At 52.8% G+C, this 15,268-nt stretch overlaps 1 protein-coding gene across 10 annotated transcripts in view; it reads right to left on the bottom strand.

Moving 5' to 3' along the window:
- Positions 1-15,268, bottom strand: part of ARHGEF10L (Rho guanine nucleotide exchange factor 10 like) — a 178,794-nt gene that overhangs the window by 107,955 nt on the left and 55,571 nt on the right. For 5 of the 10 annotated variants that reach the window (XM_021936648.2, XM_021936647.2, XM_021936646.2 and 2 more), the window contains 3 exons: positions 10,044-10,123; positions 2,405-2,590; positions 1,575-1,608 (listed from right to left, as the gene is read on the bottom strand). In XM_021936648.2, coding sequence (XP_021792340.2) covers positions 1,575-1,608; positions 2,405-2,590; positions 10,044-10,080 — 257 coding nt within the window. In that variant the 5' untranslated portion in view covers positions 10,081-10,123. Of the gene's footprint in view, positions 1-1,574; positions 1,609-2,404; positions 2,591-10,043; positions 11,406-15,268 lie in introns of those variants that run through there. The other 5 variants (XM_021936645.2, XM_021936649.2, XM_021936650.2 and 2 more) reach the window with 2 other exon arrangements.

Genomic DNA, 15,268 nt, shown 5'->3' with positions numbered 1-15,268 from the left:
GGAAGCGAGTGTGCTGACCACCCTGTGTGCCAACCCTGTGCCTCTGCTCAGGGGCTTCCTCCGTGGGCACTCCCCCTGCCCCTCTGCCATCCTGAATGGAGAATTTCTACTCACTTGCTGAGCTAGGACCTGGCCCAGAAGTCTTCCCTGATGGCCCCACCCTTACTCCCCTCCAGTCAGTGTCCCAGCTCCCTGGGCATCCGTCTCTGTCCCACTCTGACGCATCCGCATCTCCCACCAGACTGAGTTTCTCCGCAACCTCACCCCTGGCCCACCCTGGAGATTTAAATCCTTGGAAGACTGCAGCCACCACGGCCCTTCCCAGCCCAGGTGCAGGACGAATGGCTGCTGATTCATTTCAGGTCCCTAATCAGGGAGGAGAGGCTGGCCCCTAATTCTGACCTTAATTACATAGCAGCAAGCTCAGCAGAAACCCTCCCGGAGTCCACCCACTCTGGACAGCAAATGAGCACATGAAGGACTTCTCCTCCAGGGGCCTGGGCCTGCAACCTGCATCTCTGAAACCTCCCGCTGGGTGACACCTGCCTGAGAATCAGCCCCTCTTGCTCAGTTTGGGGCACCCCAGGAAGACAAAGCAAGGCTCAAACATGCCTCCCCTCACCAGGGTAGTCAGGATTTAAACTCGGGGTTCCAGATGCTTGGGCCATTCATTTGGAGCCTAGACCCCTCCACTGCTTAGGCAAGGAGGCTCTAAGCACCCGGTCCCGAGAGGCCTCAGCTCCCACCACCCCCAGTTGCCCCATTACCCTTCCAACCCAGACATGACTTGCAGAAGACAAAGAAGAACTGTGATAAAAAGCAAATGCCTTGATTAGGCACCTACCACGAGGCTGAGCATCTTACCCAATGGCCCATTTTTACAGATGAGAAAACCAAAGGGGGACTTGACTGACAAGAGGACCTATGGCCAGTGTGGGGGCCACAGACAGGATGCAGGCCCTCACCCCAACATCCAGGCTCCTAACCACTAGGCTACACTGCCTCTGACAGGCTTGCAGGCACCGAGGGCAGGGTCCCTGACAGCAACTGATATAGGATTGGGAATATTAGCAAGGCAAATGGTAACTGCAAAAATAATTACAGTGGGCTGCATCCCCCCACCCTCAAACACCCCCAGTACCCCCCGACTACACACACACACACACACACACACACACACACACACACTGAGCACCACACAGCTGTTCACTTCTTCAAGACGAACCCAACAGAGGGGGTGCTCTCATTGTTTCCCTTTCACCAGCGAACAGACTGACACTTGGAGAGTTTCTGTGACTCCTCCAAGGCTACACAGCTAGCAAGGGACAGAGGCAGGGTTTGGAGCCAGGCCTGCCTCCTGCTGTTTCAGAGGCTTGTGGGCAAAGTAAAGGAAAAAGTACCATGAGTTTCTGGAACTGACCTCTTCCCCCAGGGCACAGGGCCTCAATGAAATGCTTTCCTCCTTAGCTAAAGACCAGTCGGGTCCTCTGGGCCTCAGCTCCACCCCATCCCCACCCCCTGCCCGGTGTCTCCCCGTTTCCAACCGCCAAAGCAAAGGAGCCAGGTTCACTTACTCTGTGCTGGGTGGAGCAGCCGCTGGGTCTGGGTCTGCAAAAGAGGAGCAGACAGAGAGCCTGTCAGGCCAGAGGCTGGCCCCAAGCACTCAGGCCTTCCCCGCCCCTTTCCCAGCCTCCCCAGGGGCGCCACAGACAGGGCCTGGCCAGCCTGGGTGCCTGCTGAGCCCCGCCTCCCTCCCCCAGCCCTGGCTCAGTCATCAGCTCCCCTACCTGGCCTGCACCACCCCCACCCACCCCACGGCCCACTTCCCAACTCCAGCCAGAACTCGTGGCAGCCGCCCCGCCTGTTCTGGGCCTGCCCTCCACCCCCAGCTGCTCCAGGAGTCCGCTGTCCCCAAGCCTACAGGAAGTTCCAGCTGGTCGGGTCCCCAGATTCTCTCTCGGATAACAGACTCTAAGAGCCCAGAAGCTGCCATTTAACACCAGCTCAGCAGGGCCCTCCTGCCCCCAGGGTTGCCAGCTCCCCAAGGCAGACAGGAGAGGGGACCTCTGGGAGGCTGCTCTTCTGGCTGGTGTGCATTCTTTAGGAGAAGCTGCAGGGAGGACTTCAGAGACACGAGCTCTGGGCAGCAACTGTCTCCAAAGCAAAACTCAGGCCAACCACTTCCATTTACAATGTGCCAAAGTGCACCAGATGTTGCAGGAATGCTAGGAATTTCAAATTCCCAAGGGAAGCCATAGACTGCAGCTTCTTCCCACTGGCTTTTCCCTTCCTGCTTTCTGGGGACAGCAAAGGGGCCACCAGGCATCCCTGAGAGCCTGGAGCTTCCGCCAGTTCTCTATGCTCCCTGTAGCCCCAGGACCGGAAGTTCCCAGAGACATCTTACCAGTGACAGGAATGGGGTCGAAGTGGATCAGCGGGGTGTCTGTGTCCCTCTCAGGAGCAAGGCTAGGGACTCCCAGGGCTGCGCTGGTGTCCTCTTCATCATCACTGTCGTCAAACTCAAAGGCCTCTCCTGGGTCGTCCTCCACCTCGGAGGAGGGGCCTGGGGCTCCTGGAACCAGCTGATCTCCTGGAAGAGAGGAGGAGTTGGCCAAGCTGCAGGATCTCCAAAGTTTGGTCAATGGAGAGATGGCTGGGGTAGATGGGCATGGGCTGGAACTGGGTGAGCACTTCAGGTCTGAGCCAGGGAATGAGAGCCATCAAACTCAAGCCACATGGCCCTACAGTGCTGGTAAGGCTGAGGGGAGGCGGTTGGGTTAGGTCTCTCAGCAAGTGGCAGTTGAGGGAGGGAAGGGAGTGTGCTCCCGGGGCGAGCCTGTGCACCTCAGTACTTCAGTGTATATCTTTCCTCTTCTTATTTCCTGTCTCCCTGTTTTGTGAGCAAGGGGTCTTTTTAAATGTGTGTGTATGCATGAGCACAAGCTTATCGTATGTTTCTGTGTTGATTTGTCTGTGTGTTTTGTGTGTGCAAACGAGCACAGACAGGTGCATCCTTCCCACTGCACTTTATTTGGTATGTGCAGCAGCATGAACCACAGCTGCCTAGGAATGCCTGGACTTGGAGGCAGCCTGCTTGCAGGTACTAGGGCACAGACTGGCTGGGGCAGGAGAAAGCATCGAGCTCCCAGCATGGAGGTCAGCTCGATAGGCCTCATCCCCTGCTTTTCCCCTCCTGGGGGACCCCCTTCATGACTATGAACTCCTGTCCTCCTCACGCACTAAAGCTCAACTCAAGCAGAGAGACCCTCCCCGCCTACCCTACTACAGGAGGTGTGGCCTCTCCTTCTCTGCCCCCGCCCCTTGTTTGTGCTCCCCACCAAGCTCGGATCCCTGAGAGCAGACATCTCGCCCGTCTGTCCCCTCTACTGTGGGTCCTGGACTGACCCAGACCAGGAGCTCAGCCACTTTTGTTAAATGAGTTAAGGGATGAATTCTCTACCCTAGAGGGCACAAGAAGCCATTTCCAGCCATTTCACCACATGGAGCTTCCCCAGTCCTCTTCCTAGAAGACTTCTTTCCTAAACTCTGGGCTGAACGGAACCTCAGGAGTTCAGTAACTCCATCCCCTACCTTATGCAGACCCTCTGCAAAACCAACAGGCAGTTTGGTTCTGCTTTTAAACATCTGCCAAGCTGACCGCCCTCAGCAGTCCTCTCGTGGCACATGCCACACAGCTTAGGCATGAGCTCTGTGCTCACATGGCCGTGTCTGAGCTCCCTGCTAGCTGTGTGGTTCTGAGCAAGTCACTTTGCCTCTCTGAATCTTGGTTTCCTCTGCAAACTGGAGAATAGAAACAGCACTTTCCCCACAAGGCTGACATGAACGTCCACTGAGGTGCAGCTTAGGGTTTCTCAGCCTTGGTACCACTGACATTTGGGACTGGATAATTCTTTTTGTGGGTGGGGAGGGGGCTGTCTTGTGCCCTGTAGGACGAATAGCAGCATCCCTACCTTCTACACCCTACAGGCCAGGGGGACCCTCCAGCTGTGACAACCAAAAATGTCTCCAGACATTGCCCTATGTCCCCCTGGAGGGCAAAAATCACCATTATCAGAACCACTGGGGTAGGTATAGCCCTCAGCACAGTGCCTGTATATGTAAGGATTATGACAATAACAGCTGTTGCAATTACTGTTCCCCTCCCAGCCTCAGATCCTTGAGGACAAACAGGATTTTCTAGTCCATGGGTCTGCAGACCCAGCCCTAGCAAATGCTCAATAAACATTAGATGGATGGATGAGTGATGGGTGAGGAGGTGGCTGGAACAGAGAGATGGACAGATGGGCCAGCAGATGAACAGATGGATGAATGGACATATCTGATTCCAACAGTCTCTTGGACTAGAAAAATCCAGTCACTCCCCTACAATGACCTGGAGGTTCCCAAAGCATAATATTTTGGGGGCAGATGTAGGAAACCCCTTCTTTAGCTGCTCAACTGCAATGGAAGCCCAGAGCACGCCCTCCCTACCCAGAGTGAGAAGTACTCAACTTCCTCTGGGGCCGCGGAGGAGGAGACACAGCTGCTCCTCCTGGGACTTTGGGGATCCCACAGACCAGGTCAGCAGGGGTGGACTCTGGGCAGCGATGTGGCCTGTAGGAGCCAACTCCTTCCCCAGGTGTCAAGAAACAAGACCTGAGAGAGCCTGAGCTGTGCCCCGGGCAGTTTCCTCATCCAGCTTCAGGATCACCTCCATTTACCCAAGACCCCAGAGACAGAGGCAAAGCAATGTGCCCACAGTCAGCAGCTAAGAGGATGGGATGGATTGGAACCCAGCTCCATTCACCCTCCACACCCTTCTACTAAGCCCTCAGACATTCTGCCCTGCGCTGACATAAAGGGCCTGGGTGGGAGCTGGATCTGTGGTTTTCAGATGCAGTTTCCAACCCCTGGTAGCTCATAAGTTCAATCAGGGGATTCCCAATCAGGATTTCATTAGGTGTTTGGATTGCTTGTTTCAGATGTTTCTAAACATTGTATTCTAATATTAGTAAAATGATATGGGGTGTTCTTTTTGATATTATAATACCAAATAAAATACATTTGGTATTGAATTATTTCAGATGTTTAAAAAATAATGTATTGTGATACTAATGAATTCACCTTGGTATAATTTTGATATTAGTTTTGTCACTTCTGTTTCAGTTACATATACACATTGGGTAGGGGTGTGTGTGTAGGTGTGTGGGGGTGTGTGTGGGTGTATGTGGGGGGTGTGTGGGGGTATGTGTGTGGGCATGTGGGTGTGTGTGGGGGGGGATGTGGGTGTGTGGTGTGGGTGTGTGGGGGTGTCGGTGTGTGTGGGTGTGTGGGGGGTGTGTGGGGGCATGTGTGTGGGTGTGTGTGGGTGTGTGGGGGGGGGTGTGGGTGTGTGGTGTGGGTGTGTGGGGGTGTCAGTGTGTGGGTGTGTGTGGGGGGGGTGTGTAGGTGTGTGTGGGTGTATGTGGGTGTGTGGGTGTGTATGTACACGCACACGTACATATGTGCAAAGAATCTTCTGCTCATCCCTTGCTCCCTCCACTCCAGTCACATTGATCTCCTTCCTGTACCACAAATGTGCCAGGCAGTCCTGCCTCAGGACCTTTGCACTTGCAGCCCCAGGGCCTAGCACGTTCTTCCCGCGAGTATCTTCTCCTGCTCTCCTCTCTTTCAGGTCTTTACTGCACATCATTTCTCTGCATGCTGTGGCATCTCTACTGCACGCTGCCGCAGAGACCTGCTGAGACTCCCAGTTTGTCCTAACTACTTTACCTTTCTCTATGGCTGTTGTCAGCATATGATGCTATATGCTATTTATGTTGATGTCTCTCTCCTCTACTCAAATATAAGCTTCACGAGGGCAGGTATTTTTGTCTGTTTTGTTTGCTGTTGCATCCTCAGCATCTAGTGCAATGTCCAACATATAGTAGGCACATGATAAGCGTTTATGAAACACACACACACACACACACACACGCACACACCTCTGTTGTCATGTCTATGGGTGGCAATTTTCAAAGTTTAAAACACAGGCTGGGTGCTGTGGCTCACACCTGTAATCCCAGCACTTTGGGTTTGGGTGCCTGGGGCGGGAGGATGGCTTCAGTTCAAAAGCTTCTGACCAGCCCAGGTAACATGGTGAGACCTTGTCTCTACTAAAAATGAGACAATTAGCTGGGTGTGGTGGCATACACCTGTAGTCCCAGCTACTTGGGAGGCTGAGGTGGGGGGATCGTTTGAACCCAGGAGTTCAAGGCTGCAGCGAGCCATGATTGTGCCACTGCACACCAACCCAGGTGACAAAGCGAGACTCTGTCTCAAAAAAATAAACAAAAGTAAAAATGTTTAAATAATTTTTAAATCAGCTGGGTATGGTGGTGTGTGCCTGCAGTCTCAGCTACTCCAGAGGCTGAAGCAGGAGTTCAAGGCTACAGTGAGCCACGATCACACCATTGTACTCCAGCCTGGGTAACAGAGCAAAATCCTGTCTCAAAAATATTTGCTTAAATTCTGGAATAAATGACCACAAAGTCCCCACCCACTATTTTGGGGGTACCAGATACAGGCTCATTCTGACTTATACAGGGCTTTCTTAGCCTCTCAGTGCCCCCCGGTCCTTGCCCGAGTGAATCTGCTGGGCAGGGAGTGGGGGTGGGGGTCTCCCTTTATAAGTGGATGGTGTCACTGCAGTGACTAAGGTTTTAGAGTCAGACCACCTGAGTTCAGCTCAGACTCCAGCTCACCCAGGTACCAGCTGGATGAGTGTTGGGTTATTTGACCCCCTCCCAGTTTCCTGATCTGTAAGATGAGGACAATAATAGCAACTACCTCACAGGGTTGTTGGGAGGATGGAATGAATGAACATAAATAAAGCACCTGGTGCAGGGTGTGTGCTCACCAAATGTTAGCTGTTCTTATGATGATGATTCTGCTTATCATTACCACCATCATTATATCATCACTGTCATATTATTACCACCATTATCACTGTTATTATTATGATTTCAGCCTTGTCATAGCCCAGTCCCTGCTGCTGGGTGAGAAGGGCAGTCCTCTCCAACTCATAGGCCAGGCCCAGCCTCAGGCAACCCTGCCCCCAGCCATGTCTAGGGACTCAGGTCACTTCTACACCTCCTTTTTTTTTTTTTTTTTTTAAATGAAGCTCACTCTGTCACCCAGGCTGGAGGACAGTGGCATGATCACAGCTCACTGCAGCCTCGACCTCCTGGGCTCAAGTGATCCTCCCACCTCAGCCTCCCAGGTAGCTGGAACTATAGGTATGCCCCACCATGCCCAGCTAATTTTTCTTTTTTTTTTTTTGCATTTTTTTGTAGAGACAGGGCTTCACTGTGTTGTCCAGACTGGTCTCAAACTCCTAAGCTCAAGCAAGGCTTCCCAAAGTGCTAGGATTACAGGCATGAGCCACTGTACCTGGCCTACACCTCCTCCCTGTAAGAGTACAAATAGCGGCTGGGCATGATGGTTCACGCCTGTAATCCCAGCACTTTGGGAGGCCGAGGCAGGCTGATCACGAGGTCAGGAGATCGAGACCATCTTGGCTAACATGGTGAAACCCCATCTCTACTAAAAATACAAAAAATTAGCCGGGCATGGTGGCGGGCACTTGTAAGTCCCAGCTACTTGGGAGGCTGAGGCAAGAGAATGGCGTGAACCCAGGAGGCGGAGCTTGCAGTGAGTCAAGATCGCGCCACTGCCCTCCAGCCTGGGTGAAAGAGCGAGACTCCATCTCAAAGAAAAAAAAAAAAGAGTACAAATAGCTTCAGTTACCCATGCATGCAGTGAGCAGCTCCCAGCATCCAGTGGGCAGGGAGAGGGAATGAGAGGTAAGACACAGTCCTGGGGTCCAGGGGTGGACTGTGAGCTCCCCTCTGGAGTTCACTGTGAGGCTGGCAGTACAGAACCAGCAGGAGAAAACCTAAAATCTCAGAGACTGAGACGGTGCCAAGAGGAAGGGGCTGGGGCTCTCTGGGGCTTCAGGAAGGGCTTCGAGGATGAGGCTGCCCTTGCACTGAGACTTAAAGGATGAGAAAAGGCCTGACAGGCTCCAACTAGAGCGTGGATTCCAGGCAGAGGCCACAGCAAAGACAGAGAAGAAACACCAAGGGCCCCAGGGGCGCTGAAGATACACGCAAGGATGAAGAAAGTCACTAGACAGTTGACAAGGTGCGTGCAGGGATCCCCTACTCAGGAATTTGAATTTAGTTTGGGAAGGTAATGGGAAGCTCTCAGAGAATGAGAAAATGGTAAAGAGCTGGGTTCACCCAGATGATACTAGCCAGCAATATTAGAAAGAGCTGGAACAATAAATATTTGTCAAATGTTTGCTGAACAGAACAGAATTGACTTAGTCATAAATTTTTTTCTCATTCCCCATGTTCAGGTTCAGGCCTCTTGGTGGGGAGGGGAAAGGGAACAGATGCCCACGGCAGCAGGGGTGGGATGGGGCAAGGCCATGGCCATGCATGCTGGGACCCAAGTCCCCGTTGTGAATTGGGAGGTGAGATGTGCTTGCCCCTAGGCCCCCTTCTATCCTCCCCCCAGGCAATCAGGCATTGCTCCTTATCAGAAGGAAAACTCAGGAGGCCCAGCCCAGCCCAGCCCAGCTGAGAGCTGCAGGAAGCCCTTCCTAACCGCCTGCACGGGTGGTGCAGCCAGAGCTAGTCACTCATGCCTCTGATGTTCCTGGACACACCGGGTCCTTGTGAGAACCAATACAAGCGAGTCCAGGAGGCGGGGGACCCTGGGAAGCCACCCATCGCCACAGAGAAGACAGATCTGCTGTGCTGCTCCCCAACCCCACCCCAGAAGAACCCCGAGGCTCAGGGAAGAGGAGATGCGTCATTTGGCTCTCCCAGGGGTGCGGGCACGTACTGTCTGTCCTGCCGACACCCACGATAATAAGCACTCCCATCCGTGAGCAATTGATTACCCCATGCCCATGCCTGACAGATATTTAAACCTTGCAACAGCCCGGGAGAGGGTGTCATCGTCCCCATGTTTACTGATGATGAAACTAAGCCACAGAGACAACATGTCACTTAACCAACCCCGCAGTCTAAGTGGCAGGGTCGAGATTCAAACTCAGATGGGGCTGATGACAAAGCCCTCACTCTTTACCATCTGCAATTCTGCTTCTCTCGTAGTGGTACAAGAGGACAGGAAGCTGCCGCCGTGGGTGAAACAGCCCTGGGCCCAGTTCCTCCCGGGCGGGGCCTGGATTCCACCTGCAGCATCTGAGGCCCCAGTGCCAGGGTTGCCAAATGAAATACAGGACACAGACTTGAATTTCAGATAAACAATGAATAATTTTGTTAGTATAAGTATGTATTTTTCTTTTTTTTTTTTCAAGACAGAGTCTTGTTCTGTCACCCAGGCTGGAGTGCAGTGGTGTGATTTCAGCTCACTACAACCTCCATCTCCCAGGTTCAAGCAATTCTCCTGCCTCAGCCTCTCAAGTAGCTGAGATTACAAGTGCCACACCACACCCAGCTAATTTTGGTATTTTTGTAGAGATGGGATTTCACCATGTTGGCCAGGATGGTCTCAAACTCCTGACCTCAAGTGATCTGCCCGCCTCGGTCTCCCAAAGTGCTGGGATTACAGGCGTGAGATACCACGCCTGGCTGTATTTTTCTTTTACTTTCTTTTTTTCACTCAACATGGCAATGCTACTACTGTTCGATGGCCTGACCCTATGGTGCAACCCTCTCCCCCAACCTCAGTTCCTCACCCCTGATTTATAAGCTTCAGCCTGAGACCCCCATGTGTTCACCTCTCCAGGGGATCTCAGGGAGACAGGAAAAGGATTGACCCTTGCCCAGAACCTCCTCCGTGAGCAGAAAGTTACTTCTATTTTGTAGACAAGGAACATGAGGCAGAGGACGCGGCCCAGGCAGGGCCAGCAGCCAGCAGAGTGGACGTCCCACCCGGCGCCACGCCGCTCCAGAGCAAGGCCCTCCGCCGGCCCCTGCGGCCCCGTTCTAAGAAGGAATGAGAGGGACAGGAAGCCCTGGGTACAGTACCTATGGCAGGCTGTGGAGGAGGGTTGGAGGAAGCCATCAGACAAGGTCCAGCTCAGACCAGCACTGTCCCAGCTACACACCTGTGGAAAGAAGACCAGAAATTGCATTAGCTGGAGTCAGGGCTGCAGTTTCAGCCACGGAGACAAGTCACTGGCTCACAACCTGTGCTTCAGTCCGGTGGCTCTCAGACAGATATTTCTGGGCAGCCCTAGAAAGGCCCCAGCCTCCACCCTTCATAAATCATTAACCCATAGAAACACCAGCAGCTGTGCAGCCCAAATCCCTGCAGCCACAGACCTTCCTGTTGCCAGTGCCAAGGGACCTGCTGGGTGTCCCTCCTCATCCCCTCTAGCTTACAGGTGAAGCTCTGGCCCCAGAGTCCAGGGTCATGCTCAGTCCCCCACCTTCCAGGAATCAGATCATGCCTGACTGTCATGAATGGGGCTGGCTACTTCCTCCTCCTGGCTGCCCAGGAAGCACGGGCTCCGCTCCCTAAGGTCTGCCTGCTCCTGCCAGTCCCTTCCTGTGGCCCTGCTGAAGGCCACTCTCACTCTGCCTTTCCCTGTCCCGCCCCATGGGTTGACCAGCAGGCAGGAGGTAACCTGGCCTTGGCACATGAGTGTGAGGAAAGCAATGGCTCCAGAGGCCAATGGCGCAAGACAGGGACAGAATCCCAAATGCTCAGCGCGGAGGCACAGTTCCTCCTGCCCCAAGGTGGCACCGCCCTCCCCTCACAGTGGGAGATCACATAACCAAGAGGCCGACACCTCCGCCTCCAGTGAGCTTCCTGGGTCCTGGAGCCAACCCTGCCCCAGCTCCCTACTGTCACCTTCAATTGTGCGCTGGGGGCTGTCCTCCTAGACATCCTGTGGAGGAGGAAATGCACCCTGGAGGGAAAGCAGCCAGCCCTCTGGTCTAATCTGCCCAGGCCACAAACTGGCTATGTTCCTGTTTTCGTTTCCATTCCTAAAGGCTTTATTTTTATTAAACTGCCTTACTAAACAAAAATGAAATGCAGGTTAATGGCAATATTAGTAATAGTAGACATTCTTGCATTGCCAACGACATCTCAGACATAATTTTAAGCTCTTTACAAATATTAACATCTATTAGTCCAAATTATAAATGAGAAAATGAGACCAAGAATGGTTAAGTAACTTGCCCAAGATCACAAAGGTAGGAAGAGCCAGGGTTCGAACCCAGGCCATGGGGCTCTGGAGTCTGTGGTCAGAAGCAGCCACTACACTCTAGCACCTTTCAAGACTCAAACGATACAACAGGTAGACAATGAAAAGTTAGTCTCCAGGCTGGGCGCGGTGGCTCACTCCTGTATCTCAGCACTTTGGGAGGCCAAGGTGGGTGGATCACGTCAGGTCAGGAGTTCGAGACCAGCCTGGCCAACATGGTGAAATTCCATCTCTACTAAAAATACAAAAATTAGCTGGGCGTGGTGGCACATGCCTTTAATCCCAGTTACTCAGTAGTCTGAGGCAGGAGAATCGCTTGAATGTGGGAGGCAGAGGTTACAGTGAGCCAAGACCGTGCCACCGCACTCCAGCACTCCAGTCTGGGAGACAGAGCAAGACTCTGTATGAAAAAATTAAAAAAAAAAAAAAAAAGTCTACCTCCCATCCTTGTTGCCCTAATCCCGCAGTCCCTCAGAAGAGATGACTGTTACCGACTTCTCGAGAATCCTTCCAGAACTTTCCCATGCATGGGCCAACTTGCATATCTGCAGATACGCCTTGTTTCATACAGAAGGAGCACACAGCACCCACTGTGCTGCAACTGCCTTTTTAACTTAAATCTCTGTGACGATTTCAGAATACTACTAATACATAGAAATTGACCCCACTTTTTTTAACAGCTGCATAGTAGGTTTGGTTTTGCTTTGATGTAGGTGTTTTTTTTTTCGGGGGGGGGGGGTTAATTTATATAGCCCCCATCGATAGGTACTGAGGCTGCTTTGGTCTCTGTTTCCCAGGTTGGAGTGCAATGGCACAATCACGGCTCACTGCAACCTAGAACTCCTGGGCTCAAGTGATCCTCTCGCCTCAGCCTCCCCAGTAGCTGGGACTACAGGTGCACACCACCATGCCTGGCTAATTTTTTAAAATTTTTTCTAGAGATAGGGTCTTACTCTGTTGCCCAGGCGGGTCTCAAACTCCTGGGCTCAAGCCATCCTCCCTTCTTGACCTCACCAAGTGCTGGGATCACAGACGTGAACCCCGACGCCTGCCTGCATTTCTCACTGTGACTGATGATACCAGTTACTCTCTGCTAAGCGTGTGACTGTGCCTTTTAGATCCACACTGAAAACTCTCAGGACTAAACTGGTACTTCAGCAAAGGGTTTTGGAAAGCAAACTAATATGTCTGCAAACCCCTTTGTAACTTGAAAGATCAAACAACAGCTGTACAGCTGTCCTGCTACACAGCCCCCTCCCAGTGGGCTCATTCAAAACTCCTGAAGTCTGCTCGGCCTTTCTCTGAGGGCTCTGGTGCCCCAAGAGCTCCAGGAGGGAAGCGGCAGAAAGACCTATACCCATTTTACAGAAGGGAAAAGGGAGTCTCTTTGCCCAGCCTCCTGCCCAAATTGCTCCTTAAATACAATTTGATGATACAGAAAGAGGCAGCTTCTTTACCCTGGGGCCAAAACCTAGGATCCTTCCCTCCCAGAGCAGAAAGTCCAATGTCCTCCCCTTTCTTCACCCTTCGGGGCCGATTCCTGCCCTCCCCTCCAAGCGCAAGGCTTTCGCTAGAAAGGAAGAGAGACACCAACATGTATGAAGCCTGACATTTTATTAGCATTATTCCATCTAATTCTCATAACACCCCAGCTTACGGATGAGGAAGCAGAAACTCAGAGAAGCAAATATTTTTCCTAGGTCACAGAAGCAAGAGGACAAGGTGACCACACTAGGATTCCAGCCAGCGAGCACTGACCCTAAAGCCTAATCTCAATCCTCTGATCACACTGCCTCCCTAGCCTTTGGGGCTGGAATCTGGAAGGTGTTTGCTACAGACTAATGCGGGGCTCTGAAGTGTCGGGACAAGGACACAGGCCAGCAAGCCCTGCCCATACTCATAGACCTATGGCCACCATTTTGCACACACAGGCTGCTAGTCTCAGAAGGATGTGGACAAGGGAGTGGGGATGGTTCACAGAAGCCCACTGCCACCACTACAGATCCTCACGGGGTTAGAAAAGAGTTCAGGGTACCCGATACCACTAAGGCTCCGCTCAGCAGCTATGAGACCTTGGATGAGTTAATCCTACCTCTGGACCTCAGTTTATTCATCTGCAAAATGAGGATTAAAAAGTACTCATTTCAGGCCAGTCATGGTGGCTCACGCCCGTAATCCCAGCACTTTGGGAAGCCGGGGCAGGCAGATCACTTCAGGTCAGGAGTTTGAAACCAGCCTGGCCAATATGGTGAAACCCCATCTCTACTAAAAATACAAAAAATTAGCCAGACATGGTGGCGCATGCCTGTAGTCCCAGCTACTCAAGAAGCTGAGGCAGGAGAGTCACTTGAACCTGGGAGGTGGAGGTTGCAGTGAGCCAAGACTGCACCACTGCCACTCCAGCCTGGGCGACAGAGCAAGACTCTCAAAATAAATAAATAATAACCATTCTCATCTTTTTTTTTTTTTTTTTTTTTTTTTGAGATGGAGTCTTGCTCTGTCACCCAGGCTAGAGTACAGTGGCGTGATCTCAGCTCACTGCCAGCTCTGCGTCCCAGGTTCACGCCATTCTCCTGCCTCAGCCTCCTGAGTAGCTGGGACTACAGGCGCCCACCACCACGCACAGCTAATTTTTTGTATTTTTTAGTAGAGACAGGGTTTCACGAACCGTGTTAACCAGGATAGTCTCGATCTCCTGACCTTGTGATCCACCCGCCTTAGCCTCCCAAAGTGCTGGAATTATAGGCATGAGCCACCCGCACCCAGCCCATTCTCATCTTTAAAAAGAGAACTAACACAAAAGCATCATGGCGTGTCAGAATCAGAAAGTAGCTCCAATATGGCGGTGTTGCTCTTGCTCTTGCTTTACAGACGTGGAAACTGAGTCCAAAGGAGGACACTGCCCGCAGCGCTGTCACTCTCCAGGTGGTGACAGCAAAGGCCATGGTTAGAGGATAGGATTTGATGCCAGGATGATTCAGGTTCAAATCCCAGCTCTGCCACTTGCCACAGCAGCAGTTAATTCCTTTCTTACTGGGACAATGGGAGTAAGACCAGCACCTGCCTCCTGAGCATCCTGTGCTCATGAAATGAGGACCCACTGGTGGGTGTGACGAATTCTACACTCCATGCCCTGCACGGAGTAAGCTCTGGGTAGACAGGGACCTCTGTTACCATGGGGACCCTATCCAGGCTATGTTTGGGGGGTGAGGTTATAGCAGATTGTCTTCTCTTGGAGATCATCTTTTTAACAATGACCGCCACACCCAAGGGACAGGCGGACACCGAACAGCTCCCGTTCCTGCTGCTGTGTGGAATGGCTGAGGAGGAGGCAGCACTCAGACAAGGGAGGAAGAGGCAAGGCCCCAGCTCCCAACTGCAGGATATGCCCACCAGAGGCCCGGAGCAGGTTAGGCTCGGTGACAGGCCACCCAGAGCAGCCTGGCACTGGCACCTCCCGCTGCCCTCAGCTGCCCAGCCCATCATAGCAGGTGTCTTCCTGGCTTGGCTAATTTAGTCAAAGTGCTTATCAGTTCGCCTCCCTCTAGGGTTCAAAGACCATCTGCCCAGAGGCCCCTCCAGGAAACCCTCCTCCTGCCTGCCCCTGTCCCAAGCTGGGCCCCCCAAGACTATCTCCCACCCCTCACCCATCAAGCTGCCCCATCCCTCTTCCACCTGAATGAGGCCTGGAGGAAGAAAACACCTGGGGGCCCTGAAAGTCTGGAAGGCTGAGCAAGTCATGCCTTGAGGACAGGGAAGGCCCGCCTCTCTCTCCAACAAGGTCCAGGCAGAAGCAGGGGAAGCAGCAACTGGGTTGCTGGGCTGAGCTGGGCAGCGGCCACCCAGCCCTGCCCAGAGAGAAACAAGAATCGGTTCTGGCCCAGGCATCCTTGTCAAGCTCTGGCCTCGGAGGCCCTCTGCAGGGTCCACCTCCTGAAGGAGAAAGAAGGTGGGGAATGGGGGGAAAGACCAGGTGCTTGGGCTGGTCAGGACTGGAGCTCCTCCACATACCTGTGTTCTCTGAGAGGTCGCTCTGGC

Source organism: Papio anubis, chromosome 1 (assembly GCF_008728515.1).
Source record: "Papio anubis isolate 15944 chromosome 1, Panubis1.0, whole genome shotgun sequence".
Taxonomy (NCBI): domain Eukaryota; kingdom Metazoa; phylum Chordata; class Mammalia; order Primates; family Cercopithecidae; genus Papio; species Papio anubis.
This window is presented reverse-complemented; position numbering and strand designations above follow the sequence as displayed.